We start from the raw sequence: 15,029 nt of genomic DNA on the forward strand, positions 1-15,029 counted from the left end.
CAAATAAAAGGTTAAGTGGCTAGCAGTGGAATAGAGAAAAAGGAGAGATGCAGGGAGGCCTGATAGCAATTCAGAAAGTGATCTCAAACATAGGTGTGAAGAGCCCCGTGGGGATCTGCCAAGGCTGATGAATCTCCACAGAAAGGGCGGCACAGGCATGCATGGAGTGGTTGAACAATGATTAAAAGGGAAAATGAGACAAGCATGGTAGGTTTCCATGTGTGTTCCCATGCATCATCATTAATCCTCCGTGCAAACATCGCCCACTTTGTGCACCTTGTCCGCCTTCACTCCCTTTGTTTTTAATAATTCTCCATCCTTGAACTGCAGTTCCCCTTTTCCCCAGCTGCTCCCCTACACTCCCCCTGTGTGAGAGTGCCTAATAGCCGGATGACAAGGCACAAAGGCTTCCATTGTGTCCCTCATGCCTCGTACTACTACCTTGGCAGGCCAGTGATGTGCTGCCTTGTAACCTAGCAGGAAGCTCAGAGTCGCTGCGCTCCCCCTTTCTCTCATTCTCTTTCTGTCTCTGGAGATATGATGTGGCAGGCTAACGCAAGCTGACAGGCGGGCCACAAAGGCTACCCTGTTAGAGGCTCTTGAGTAGGAGTTTGCTTTGGGCAGTGGAGGTAATTTGCATGTGTTTGTGTGTAAGTGCGAGAGAGAAAAAGAGATTGATTTTTGTTGACCCCGCGTTGTATCTACACATAGTTGCAGGAATTCTGTGCTATCAGTTAGTACCCTCTGTTGTCCATACTGAAACCAGTTGATCTTTCAAGGCCTTGTGTAAAAAAAATAGATTTGGGGTGGGTTTCCCAAGCTTGATAAAAGCCCTGGCGGAGGGGTAATCACTCCCATCTACACTAACATGGGAACAAGCTTGACCCAGTGGGAGGGATGGGATGTATTTTCTTTATGTTTATTAGAATTTGGGGTTTTTCATTTCTCATAGCTTCTGGGAACATGGACCGCAGGCTTGTGGCTTTTGTGGGGTTTTGTTGTGTATTCAAAGCCAGGCAGCTTTTGTTTCATTGACCTAAATTCCTTACATTCATTGTGCCAATAAAAAGTCTATAGAGTTACATAATGGATAGCCATGCTTCTCCATGCCTTAGCACTTACTTGTACCACTGACATGCTGCAATTACGGTACCGTTTCAGCTTAAGTAAATTAGCAGGTACATGAAGGATGACTGGAAGCCCCAAAATTCAAAAAACCTGCCTGTGCCTTCCTGCAGAGCACAGTGCCACAGTACCGAGTTGTGTTGAGCATCCAGTAAACAAGAAATTCAAAACGCTTTATTAAAAAATATTCTCACCACCACTTTTTAAGACAACATTATCCTGCTGATCTGCAGTCTTAGCATTACTTGTTTTATCCCCTTAGGGAATGAATAACAATGAATTAAATTTACAATATTTTGGAATTAGGTGGGTTTTTATTTTGTCTTATTCCCCAGCTGCCTCGGCTCTCCTTTAACACTTCCAAATGAAAATGTCATAAAAATATTTTTCAAGTTTTCTTGAATAGGAAAAGCTCTTACAGAGTGTGGGATGTGTAGGATGCGCCACAAAAAATTCATTACTTTCACTATGGGAATATTTCTCTTTGCTATTATGAGAGTTGGATTTTTTTTTTCTACATTTTATTTTCTACATGTGTCTGTATGCGTATGTGTGTGTATTTTGTACATTAGTGAATACATTTGAATGCAAAAAAAGTTTTTAGTTGTTAATTAAAATAATGATGGAGAGTACTATTTCAAAATATTTATGAGCAGATGAGCCAACAAGAGAATCGCTCTTACAATTTGTAAAATTACATATTTACATATTCTGCTGGAAGAGGTGTATTACGTGACTGACTTAAGCTCCCCACAGTAGTTTAATGTAGATCTCATTTGGAGTCTGTCATTTACTGCATGACTTGTGTTTGATTTGTCAACATTTCCTGATTTGGATAAGATATCGGCAGGATTTCACCACTTCTGTCAGAGACTCTGGCAGACATTGGCACATCTTGGCCTTGCGTTTCTGCATATTGGGCTGCACAAAGAAAAAGGGACAGACGCATAATACAAGACTTGATTCTGATCAAAGTCTAAGTGTTGTTTTGAGAAGAAGAAAAACCCCCAAAACAAAACAAATGGCATGACAATTGATGTAGATATCACATCCTTGTGCTCACTCCCTTAGTCAGCAGCGTAAGGTTAATTGTGTACCCCCTGCTAAGCAGTGGTGGAGAGAATGAGCTTTGATGCCTGCAGTGTTAGTGAAGACGTATTCAAAGCACATCCTGCGTGTCCCTTCTTGAGAAAGAAACTTATGGTCCACACACAGCTTGAGACCACACAGTGGAAGAGTCTAACTATAGCAAAGAAGCACAAGGGATTTTGCTCTTGGTTTCTTTTTTCTCTCTTCATCTCTCTGTTTACTCTGTGATATTCCATCACTCCTAGAAGAACTGTAAATCTTCTTCTTGCACTCTCTTTCTCAGACTTTGCTTCCTTTTCTTTTGCTTCTAAAAAACAGCCATCCTAATGTTCTGTTCCTGTTTTTTTTGTTTTTTTGTTTTTTTGTCGTGAGTGCATCTGAATTATTACTACAAAATTGTCCAATTAATGTTTAATCAGATCACTCCCCACACTTGGATTAAACTGCTGTTCCTCCTAGGAAATAATAGTGCTAATGTTATGCTCTTGCCTTTTGCCATGCGACTGGATTTTTAATGACAGAGCCTAATAAATATTTAATCATGTGACTAATAGGTTTCATTCCGATTGGGATCGGATAGGGATCATACTATGTACATTTACTTACAGTTGTGTGAAAAAGAAAGAATGACTCATTGCCATTTTAAGGTTTTCCAAATTAGGACACAATAAAAAAAATGTGTTCCTTAGCAGGTCTTGAATTACATAAATATGTATGTCTCATGGGTTACATTGATTGACTGAACCTACAGTGCTGGGGAAAAATGTATCTCAAGGGTCTAACTCATCGATGATAAAGGTGGGCATAGCTACAGTGACATCATCCATTGGTTTCTGATTTTCTGCTTTAAAGCCTTGAGATCTTGATTTAACAAACAAACAACAAAAACCCGTTTTTGACAAGGAGGGGTGTGTCTGACTGTGAAGTGCTTTGGCTGGCAGCTTATTGGTCACAAGCCGTTATGTAATGAGCATACCAAGGCCAATCCTCCTTTTTTAAAACATAGCACGAGACCTGAAGTCTTTTTGCAACCTCTGCTATCGCCATCTGGTGGCCATCAGATAAAATTGGCTTATTGTTTGTGATCTGGAAGCTAGGTCCATCTTTTGTACAGTTTATTGTAAGTGTATCTGTAACCTGTGTATTATTCTCGACCACGTTTCAAAAATAAAGTTTTTAACTAAAGCGTGGGTAAAAAAAATAAAATAAAATCTATTTTCATTTCTTTAAGGCTTATTCTTTATGTTAGCATGATAGCATGAAACATGACAGTGACCATTATTGGAAATGTAAAACTTGCATAGACTTGCATGATACTATGTGCTACTAATCACATAGTATTGGATGTAAATATTTACTGTCCCAACATGTGGTGTTTTTGATTTGGGGACTGTAGCAGGGGTTATTGATTAGAGCTTTCCAGTATTGTTGGTTATAAAATAATATTTCTGATTATCTTTTTTAATTGTCTTTAAATGTAAATAATCAAAATGGTGTTTTTAAAATGTGTGTAGTTTGGAGGCCGTCCAGTGTGAATTCATAACTCAAACTTTTCTTTTCTTTCCCTCCAGGTAAAGTGTTGAATACTGATTTGCGTCACTACCTCAGTCTGCAGTTTCAGAAGGGCTCCCTGGACCATAAGCTCCAGCAGGTGATTAGGGACAACCTCTACCTGCGTACCATTCCCTGTGAGTAGCTTCCTCAGCCTTGGGCCCTTCAGTCTTCTCTCCCTGTCTGGGTCTTCTTGTTGCCCTCTCACCTCTCCAGATGGAGCGTGGTCTCTTCCCATCTGTAGCACTACCTGTTATGCATTTTCCTCCAGGCCCTCCCTATTCTTTAATTCAAATAAACCCCTTTAACTTGTTTTCTGTTAATTTCTTCTACTTACACTTCAGTATTATAAACTGCAGATTTTCACTTCTTGATCTTACCAAAATTTGTAAAAGCACGCTGTCCTATGAAAACCTGAATAGGCTTTTATATGGATGTCTACATAGGTAAAATATATAAATATAGACTTCAGTGTTTGTGCAATAAAAAAGGGTGAAACACTTTCAGTGTTTTTATGTTTAATAATGGAGTTTTGTCCCTGTGTATATGAAATATTTAATTAAGAGAGATGTTTGTTTGTCAGTTTCTGATTGTTGTCAGACCTTGGTTGTGTTCGATTTAAATTCAGGAAAGAGTAATTGTACATTTTCTTCTCTATTTACTTTCCACCCTCTGATTTTTTCCCCCCCTCAGTTTGAGTTTGCTCCACTGCTTCTTTTGGAATATTCTGTGTTTATACCCGAGTGATTTAAAAATGGACAACAAGGCCAACAGGCGTAAATGAACGAGCAGCTGCAGTTCTCTGGGATGCGCAGCTGAGTTAAAAAAAAACATAAACAACAACGTTTTTGCCCTTTATCACTGCTCGAGACAGCATTTATTACTTGTGCAACTCACAGTTAGCATTTGGAAAGCTTTCATTTCTGACATTTTGCTTGTGGGGGACATTATTCAAAAGACAGTTGGAGGTGCATTTAAGGAATATTGCTGTGTAGAAGTATCACTGATTAGTTTGAGATACATATTTATTTGTGTCTTACTGAATAATCATGCTTTCTGTCGTGGAAGTTTCACAGTAGTTTAAAGTTTAATCATTAGACCTCCTCTCCTAATTATAGTATGATAAATAACACCTCAGTCTTTTCTATCTCAAATAAAATGCAAATGTTACATTTTCTCACATTATCACAATGATTATCACAGCTGAAAAGCAAATGTTGTAGTTGTACCTGCCTGTGCACATTTGGGTCTACTTTAGTGAGTTATTCTGGAAGATGATAGAAACTGTGAACCACACGTATCAACACTGCGGTTTGGCTTCAGTAGCTCAGCATATGTCCGCTGTCCAGTTTGCTCATTCAGGCCTGTGCCAGTGGCTTATCACAGTGCACTCAGCCAAAGTGACCCTGTGAGCAGCCTAAATAGCCACTACAGCATGATGCCATGCGCTCATTACAGCACTCCAAATAGCATTTCGGAGTGACAGAAGTATGACTTTGCTTTTCTGCTGCACACAGAGAAGCTTCATTAAGTGTCACTCTTGCCTCCCACAAACTGGGGCTCAAGACAGTAGCAGGGGTCTAGGTCACCCAAAAATCCTTAAAGCTTCACTAAATCCCAACACCCAACTCTACCGTCTGCTATGGCTCTCTTCTTCCCTGGGTATTAATATCCATTGCAGCACAGCACTCAGGCCCACTAGCCTCGCTTCATGATAAAACACCAAGGAAGGATGGTGCAAAGGTAAAAATAAAGTGCCTCAGGTTTTCAGTCAATTGCAATTTCTATTTTGAGAAGTAAAAAGCAAGTGTAAACCCCCCCCCCCCCCCCCCCCCCCCCAAAAAAAAAAAAAAAAACTAAGCATAGCTGTTGCACTGAACTCATCACTTACTGTTTTCTACTTACTGTAAGTCTCAGACAACTGTGGATGATGTGTGCCAAAATGGACAAGCTAAATGCACACTTTCGAGTGTTTATTGTGTCTTCACTGTAGCTATTGAGCTGTAACCAGCACTCATATTTCCATGTCCCTTCATGTTAGCGTTCCGATTTATTGTGTGTTTATCGTATTTTACAGTCAAACTCACACAGTCTGACTAAAAGTTTGAAGTTGGCACTATGCGATCAAGCATCTGTCAGTTTACAAATGGCAATCCCTCTGCTTCTTTTCTGTTTTGCTGCAATTAGCATCTTGTGGGCAAATGCTTGTTGTTTCTTCTGGTGCTCCACTGAGTGGGTGTTCAACCTGCAAAATACAGTTCAGGACTAACAAAATGCACGAAACACAGTTCACACCTAACACTGGAGAGCTGGATTTTGATGTGAAGTCAGAATAACCTCCACAGACCTACTGTAGCAACTACAATTACTTTTTGTTTTTCTTCTGTTTTGCTCCTGTATTGTTTTCATACAGTTGTTTCATCTCTTAAAAAAATCAAACACATAAACTAAAAGTTAAAACAGGCTTGTGTTTTCCGGTGAGAATTTTCAGCAAATTTCTTCTGGTGCTCTCTTCAAAGCTCCTTCTCCCAGTGCTCTTTTTTCAGGTGGCAGTTTCAGCAGTCTTAGCATTCTCTTTCCACTGTCTAACCATAACCGAATAGCAAACTGCACATACAGTTTTATTTTTGCTATCTCTTTCATGTTTTAAAACTGTAATGTTATTGTTTTCTCCTTTATTTTGTGTTTGTGTTATTTTGGGGGGTTTCTGCTACTTTTTGCAGTCATGTTGCACCAACTTCATATGAAAACACATTTACATGATTGTATAACAGGAAAACCGATCCAGTGTCTTGGAGTTTGTTGGTAAGGTAGCTGAATTAACAATAAATAGCTACATAATACATTTCCCTATTCCTTCTTCCAAAAATGAGCTCATATATCTTCTTCTTGTGATTTTTATTGGTCTCATCTGATTGCTCTGTTTGACAGAATAAAAGATTGCCTTTGCAAGAAACTAAGCAGTTTCAGATGCGATGGCTCACACTGCAGTGGGGATGGATGTTGACACAGAAAGAAAATGAAGAATGGGGATGGGTTCCTATTAAGCTCTGAGTTAAAATCCCTCGTGCCTGCAGTGCAGTCAGATAGCAGAGCGGTTTAGCTGAGGTATTTCAAAAGGCCTGATTACATCTAAGATGATGGTAAGAACGGCTGGCGTGTTAGGGAGCATAAAATTATTTTCATAACAGTATGTTTTCAGTGTCTTGCCATTGAGACCATCAACAAGGGAAAATGTGACACTTTTTAAATCACAGTTGCAGCATGTTACTACTTAATGGCTCTTTGCTGGAATTGGAAGTGCTTTAAGGTTGCCTGGGTAAAGGACTGTAAAACGAAGGGGAAAAGGAGAGCAAAGGATGCATTTGGGGAAAAAAAGGGAATTCTTCTTTCTCGATTATTGTTTTAGGCAAAGCAACTGCCACCGATCATAACCATTGACATTTGGAAATACACTGCAAGTATGCGTGATTTGCTTGTTGTTGGGGTTTTTTTAATTCTAGGACATTGTAACGCTGTGTTATGATCACAAGCAAATCTTTTTTTAGTGCAGGAAACAACTATTGTGGCTAATAAATCAACGGAAAGGGCTTTGAGGTGACAGTGCGGTATATTCAGTTGAATCTATTCACAATATCAGTTTGTGGTTTGTTGATAATGAGGTCCCATTAAATGCGTTGCATAAACAAACATTTTATTTAGGTAGCCGTAGGCTGGCATGTCAGAAGTGTACAGCACCAGGATGTACATTGGATTAGTTATTATTAATTTCAGAGAACTAATTTCCACACAGAGTAGACATGCAGATGGTGTTATTATTGAAAAAAATATGTGTAAGGTCAACAGAGAGCTTTCTAATTTTTCTCATTTATCGTCCTTAAAGTGGTGCTGTTCTACACAATCAGTGTCAAAGTGTGTAATTAAAAATCTTGTTCATTGTCATCACTTGTACTTCCTCTGTATTGTGACAGCTGTGTTGCTCTGTGGAGGACATTTTTTTTTCTCTGTATCATATTTGAATAATGAATTCATCGCTTTGCTGTCCCAGCTTTGTTGACTATTCATGATGCAGACACAGATTCTCCCCTGAGCATTGTATTTGGACTTGAATCACATCCCTGTGGGCATGTTGGATTGAGTGTCACTTCCAACCCCCACTCCCACCCTGGCAATGAATGGCACATTCCACTTGTTTGGAGTTCCTACTGTATTAAACTTTCTCATTGTTGGCAGGTACTACTCGGCAGCCTCGAGAGGGGGAGGTTCCGGGAGTGGACTACAATTTCATCAGTGTGGCGGAGTTTCGTGAACTGGAAGAAAGTGGACTGCTGCTGGAGAGCGGCACCTACGATGGTATGTTCTCATACACAATATTATGGAGGGGCCTGGATAGATAGTTTACTTTTAAGTGGGAGAAATAGGGAGTTACAAAATATCAGATCCACATCAGACCCTGACCTTGGTATCGAACTATAAAATGATTTTGTTCTTTTCAGACTTTTGTCTGGTTGTTGATTGTTGTGAATACCAGTTGTTCGAGTCTTTTTTCCTCTGAGCATAAAATACAGTAACTTTTAATCATTGTTATAAATAATGAGAAAAAATACTGTACTATTATAGGGGTAGATTTGAAGATTGAGTCATACAGACAGCCACAGCCACTGGCAGTCACTGTGAAATTAATTGCTAATCTGTAGCAGTTGCTACAGATTAGTTGCCCCCCACCCCCCAGGCAACTGCTAGCAACTATTTTTCAAGATGTTGCTTGCCAGTGCGAAATTGGTTGCAAAGAGGTATGTGATGGCACACCAAAAATCTCCCTGAAATGCGCTTTGGTTGCTAGCAGGTTTCCATGATTGCCAATAGTTTGCAAGATGCTGACTCCAAACACTCACCAAGCCATAGTAAAAATTTAAAAAGTGTGATGGAAAACAGAAACTAAGACAGTTTGTCCAGACCAATGTCCCAGTCCATTCCAGTCGCCAGGGTCCTGGTTATTAGTTCTCTTGTGAATTTGCTGAGCTGCACTCAGTAAGGTCATCAGGTGAAATCAGCACATTGCCCGTGTCATCAAACTGCCATCCTAAAAATGAAAGAACTGGAGATAATATATCCCCAGATGGCTTTACCCCATTCAACTACGCATGATGTCGAAAATGTGTTTGCTATGTAAAAGCTCTTTCACCTGCCCTCTGTCCCACATCTGCTCCCGAGAGACTGGCCCTCCAACCCTGAGCCTATGAGCCAGTGCTCGGGATAAATAATGGATCCCCCCTGTCCTTTTCTGCCTAATGTAACACTACCATGTGTGTATTGAATGGAACAGAAACACAACCTCACAGAGTTAATTATTAATGCCAAGCCTTTTGCTCAATAAACTTCCACACAGACCTACAAATAGACAGACATACTTTAAAGCAGGAAGTGAGAGGGTGAAATATTTGACCTCATAATGGCTGGCCTTGGTTAGTGAGTCATCTACTTCAGATTGATTACTAGTGGCTCCAGGCTTTATATTGTAGATGGTAAAATTAAGTTTAAAGGCCCATTCATACACAAGCACATTTTTTGAACATACACACCATGCACATTATCTGATAATGCATGTTTTCAGAGGTCCCGTAAAGCCCATAGCTCATTTGTTTTCTCTTTAGGGTTTTTTGTTGATGATTTATTAAAGCACATGGATATTTTCTTTAATTGGATTAAGGGTATAGTACCCACTGTGAAAACTGTTTCTTTTTTCCTTCTTGAACTGAACTTTGAATGTCAAAGGTTCAGGGAAAACCACAGTGAATCATCATTTATCACTACCGCTCCCTTTCATGACACGCTTAGTACTATTTGTAGACAGTGCATTCACTCTCTACTTTAATACTATATAAAGATGTGGTCAAAAGCCTACAATACACACATGAATGTCATGGTAATTTGGGGCTCTTAATGATTTCCTTGAAGTGTTCTTTTTCCAGGATGGACTGATTATACAGAATATTTCTTTGGAGACTTTAAGGAAACAAGAATTGGGTGCACAAGTTTAAAATTATTTTGGATTTTCTCAATGTCCGAGTACTACTGGCAGCAAAACAGCCCCAGACCATGATGCTACCACCACTGTGCTTCACATGTGGTGCAATTAATTTAAGTAAACTTCCAATAATGCCAAGAAGAGTGTTCAAATATCCAGCTAGAATTATGCCAAAGGTTGCTGATGTCTACCAAAAGCAATTGGCTGGGCTATATATTGCTACGGGACATTTAACCAAATATTAGTGAGGATGTATTTATACGTCTGACCCTGTGTGGATTGGAGAAATCCCCAAACAATTTAAAACCTGTGGATCCAGTTCTTGTTTTTCAGTCATTAAAGAATGTACCCTGGAAAAAAGAAAGGTTCCATGAAATGGTTAAAAACCCACAATCACCATTACCTCTGAGACTAATCCTTCAGACCTGTGAATAATAGTAGCATGCTGTAGCCATGCTTAATCTGTAACCAAGACCGAAACTCACTCTTGCTGCTCTACTAAAGGGAGTATTTGGTGGAGGAAAAAAGAGTTTCACAGACTTTCAACTCACTAAACAACAATAGGAAGTTATTTAAGAAGGCCATTAAGATGAAAATACTTAACTAAGCATAAAAGAGGAAAATTGTGTTTGTGTATAAGCTCACTCAGTTATGTTTTCAACAATCTTGCTCTCCGCTTTCCAGGGAAGTATTAGCATAAAGGTTGACTCAGCTGTTGGGGAACTGAATGGAGAAACTAAAACTACACAAAAACATACAGATTGGTTTGCCAGTATTTCTTTTACAGAGAAAGTGTCAAAGTGTAACACTTATGTTGTAGCCGAAATTGATTTGGGTGCCTGTATGTATGTGATTTAGGGCATATCCGACTTTATGCCCCTCACTGTGCAAGGTAGAGAAAAGCCAGTGGTATGAATCATTCATGACCGAGGCTGCAAGCAGAAATGGACTAGCAAAAGTCAATAAAACACTAGGCCTGCTACAGCTGATTTAATTGGATTTCATCTGGAAATTCCAGTGTTGTTTTAATTTTAATATCTTATTATTTCCTATGTTGTGTTCAACATTCATTTAATATGAATTCCTGATGCCACGGGATCCCATTATACTGTGAGCAATTATTAGATTCAGTGGGCTACCTAAATTTGTGGCTTGTATGGATCTGGCTATGCTTGCATCCTCATCCGTGATTGCATTTAACAAGACTGCCATGGGAAACATAACCTTGATTACCTGTTAGAAGGTATAATCATAGGTCAGTGCAAAAATGGCTTGCTGGATGCAGTGCAAATATAAAATACTACATAATGACATACTGAGGATGAAGACTGAGAATGAGGAAAAAGCACAGGACATGATTTACAGACAAGGCTGCACTAGGGTCTTTTTAGCTGACGGTTACAGTCTGAAGTTGCAGGCCCACCAGGGGATGGTTTGACAGGGGCTGAAAATGATGAAATCCCTTTGTTTGTGCAATGCCAAATTCATCCCCCATGACAATCATAGACTTTAGTGGAGAAGAAATGACTGTTTACGGTCCCCTTGTTTTGCTCAGCCACATTGCCTACAACCATTTTATAATAGGATATTTTTGGTGTTATAGGCTTTGCGAAGTTCTGAGACAAAGCTACATAGCTGTGGATTAGATTTGTAACAATGCAACAGGCCAGATTTCACAGAAAAGGGGGGGTATAAAGGTGCTGGACTGGCAACTGCTACGTTTGCCTATTCATGGGAACTGATTAAGAAGTAACTCATCTCTAAGGAGTACAAAAGAGATGGTATAGTACTCAATTTGATTTTTGCACATACAAAAAAGAAAAGGGAAACATAGAAAGGGAAGAAACGGCTGAAACTGAAAATGAGGAAAATAAAAGATATAGAAAAAAAACTAGTTAGGATTGACAAGCTCAATAATAAAAACAGGAATTTACGGTAAAGATATGAATGGTGTGTAATATATTTTGGGTTTCACAACACAGACTCAGGAAATGAACATAAACTAGAGAGGAAGTTCATTTATGAGAGGCAGGTCAACAGTAGATTGCTAAGCTGTACACACACACACAAACACATGGAGACCGAGCAGGAGAAAGCAGGGTTGACAAGGTTGGCTTGTGAAGTGTGAGCATCCATGCCAAGCAGGGCCTACACCCAGTGCCAAGGCTGGAGCATAAGAGACGCTTCACCCGCCTGAGGCACAAGCAATCAGTGATGAGGCCTGGGCAGGCTGGGCACTACCCAAGAGAGTGGAAGGCCATCCTCAATGATTAATGAGGGTCGGCGACTGCAGCCGGCAGGTTCAAAGAGTCAGAGGGATAAATGTGGTGAGGGTGGAGGGGGCGGTTGTGGTGAGAGCTGAACCAAAGCATAAATCCTTAAGAGGTTTTCCCAAGCTTCCACAATATAAGGGATGTCTCCAATTTCCTTTTGTCTTTGAAAACATCCCCACAAAACATTTGCTAGCAATTCCCATTACTAAGTGACCCTGACTTCATGAATTTTTGCTCTGTAGTATCAGAGCTCATAACAAAAGTTTCTCTGAAGGATAAAGTAGGATTTGGAGGAGTTAATTCTCCCTGCAAATATAACTGTGGTAACAGTTGTACTCACATTTTATTCAGTTACTCACAAGTTGGAGATGTGATACTGTATTCTGGCAGCTGCTGACTAAAACAGATGGCATGCTATCTACACACACACACAATCTGTATACACATTCTTTCCCATCAATAAACACATGAGGACTGTGGATACATTTAGTCTCTGGGGAGCAGCAGCCTTTGTACAGGAAGCAAGTTTAAAATGTTCTTTCACACAAAATTGTTTCTTACGAGCAGCAAACATAACCTTGCATGTTTAGTATGAGTGTGTGGCTGTGTAATCTTCTGACAGTGCCAACCAAGTGTTATCTGAGAATGTTAAAATGAAAATGGCTTTGCTTTACACTGTCCATCCACCACTCACCACCTATCTAACAGGTGCTTTCGTGTAATAACACTATGCTGAACTTGTTAGTCCTTTGAGGATGAAAATTCATAAGCTGTTGATGATGGATAGTAATATGTTGATCCACTGTGATTTTCTGTATTTGAGACAAACTTTCCCTCAAGTATGTTAAATATAGAAACCAAACTGAGATGCATATAAATCTCATCCAATGTTTGTGAGTGGGTGACTTACAGGAATTTGGAATTCCAAGATCAGGAGCTTGATCTAAATCTAAGCTATTAGGAAACAAAAAAGGGGTTCCTACCTAGATAATATAGTAATTCTTACTCTAATTTCTTTCTGTATTTGCTGCTTCTTGTTACATTTTATGTTGGACTGCAGCATATTAATTGGCTAAATAAGAGCCCATATCAACAGCTGTGTATTTCTTTCATTCACATATTGTCACGGGTAGCTGCTGGCGTGGTGGCCTCAGGGCTTTTTCCTTCTCCATTTTCTTCTGAGATTGAACAGTCCGTTTATCTTAGGGTAGTAATTAAGGTGCAAGATTTATGGCGAGCACTCTGACATAATCGAGGTTGCCAAAAGGTGATCGTATCCTATTAAAAGCAGAACCAGAACCTTTGTCTTGATAAGGATGCATAAAGCATTCGTTAATTAGGCTGAAATATGTCAACACCATGCATGGGTCAGATAAGTGTTTTCTCCCTTTTTTCTTGCTTTCATGAAAAGAAAATGGCATAATTATTAGGGAAAGAAAAGCGGGAATGTCCATGTTGCTACTATTACATATGAGGATTGCAAACTATGTTGAGATTTTGGAATTTCATTTATCAGTAGAGATGTTTCTATATAAATATGTGGAAACGAAAAACAATGAACTCTCTTTCTCTTTCCCTTTTTGTTGAAATGATGCAGCTGCGTTAATGTGAGTTCCTGGTGAAACAGATTGTTGGGGGCACTGGGTTGTCTAGACCAGTGGTTCCCAAGTGGGCACACTCATGAACCCTAGGGTGGGATAAGGCAGTGTAAAACAACATAAATTATACTAACCAGCAGTGCAGGCAACCCACCACTAAAAAAAAATAATTTAAAAAAATTGTAAAAAATTGATTTATGGCTTTAACAAGACCAGAGATCTCAAAAAGCTCATCCCGAGTAAGTCATCTGTCTGGAGAAGTTAGCTAAAGCTACTAAACTCACACGTGAACACCAAAAACTCCTGGCCTATTTCAAATTAGCAGTAGATTTGATCCAGAGCTAGCCAGACTGTTTGTTTGTTTATTGTTTTTAATAAGGCGATAGAGGCAAAGTACTTGCTAATGGTGTAGCAACACTCTTGCAAGGAAACCCCATGTGTACAATCTGCAAATAGGCTGTGACAAATAGAATCAAAAGAAGGACTGTACTTTTTGTGTCACTCCACAATCTGCCAACTAGCAGATAAGAACTTTCTTAATCCTGAGGGATTTATTTTGCAGCTTTTAAAGATAAGACATGGTAATTTAATAATTTAAAATAGCTTCTAGGTTTAAATATTAGCCTTCAACATAAAGAATACAGGGTTTTCCTTGAAATGTATATTTTCTAAGCAAACTTTGTGTCAGCTGGCCTTTTAGTCAGTAGAGTCAATCAAAGATAAATAGAGCATTCAGAGCCACTGGATATCACACAGCACCAACACCTCAGATGAAAGCAGAAAGGCATTGAACACATTTATTTACAAAGAGAAAAACTATGTATATGCAGAGAAAAAGATCCAGTCATCCTTGTAAAATGCACCGAATGCCTGTGAAATGCTGCAGAAAGCTCACCTGCTGCTGGTGCTGTTTCTCCCTGCCACTTTCTCTTTTTAGGTTAGATGCAGTTAACATTTTTTTTTTTACCTTCTTATAGATGTTTTATATTGATGTCACAGTTAGGAAATATTTATTGCACTTAAGTATTTAATGGTCTTCAAAACAAATCTTTCTCTTCGCTTCACTTTCTGCCACACTGAAATGGGCACACATAAAGCAGAGCTAAGGAGGCGTGTGCACGATGAAACGGAGAGCAGGGCTCGCCAAACCTCTGAATCAAAAAATGCATTTAAAATATATCCATTTAAAAGGTTTTTCAAACAAATACTACACCATTTTATACACATACAAACCCAGCTGTGTTACTAGAATGAGTTGAGGTATAAAGAAGAAAAAAGAGATGCACTATGACTTCATACTGTTACATTGTTTCACTTCACTTGTTCTGTGGATACTAATAATTTTAAATGGGTAAATTATTAATG

General features: G+C 39.3%; 1 protein-coding gene across 3 annotated transcripts in view; it reads left to right on the forward strand.

The window, feature by feature from the left end:
• Positions 1-15,029, forward strand: part of magi3a (membrane associated guanylate kinase, WW and PDZ domain containing 3a) — a 107,779-nt gene that overhangs the window by 65,164 nt on the left and 27,586 nt on the right. For all 3 annotated transcript variants that reach the window (XM_063463153.1, XM_063463152.1, XM_063463151.1), the window contains exons 2-3: positions 3,786-3,902; positions 7,999-8,118. In XM_063463153.1, coding sequence (XP_063319223.1) covers positions 3,786-3,902; positions 7,999-8,118 — 237 coding nt within the window. The remainder of the gene's footprint in view (positions 1-3,785; positions 3,903-7,998; positions 8,119-15,029) is intronic.

The sequence above is a fragment of the Pelmatolapia mariae genome, linkage group LG20, assembly GCF_036321145.2.
Source record: "Pelmatolapia mariae isolate MD_Pm_ZW linkage group LG20, Pm_UMD_F_2, whole genome shotgun sequence".
Taxonomy (NCBI): Eukaryota; Metazoa; Chordata; class Actinopteri; order Cichliformes; family Cichlidae; genus Pelmatolapia; species Pelmatolapia mariae.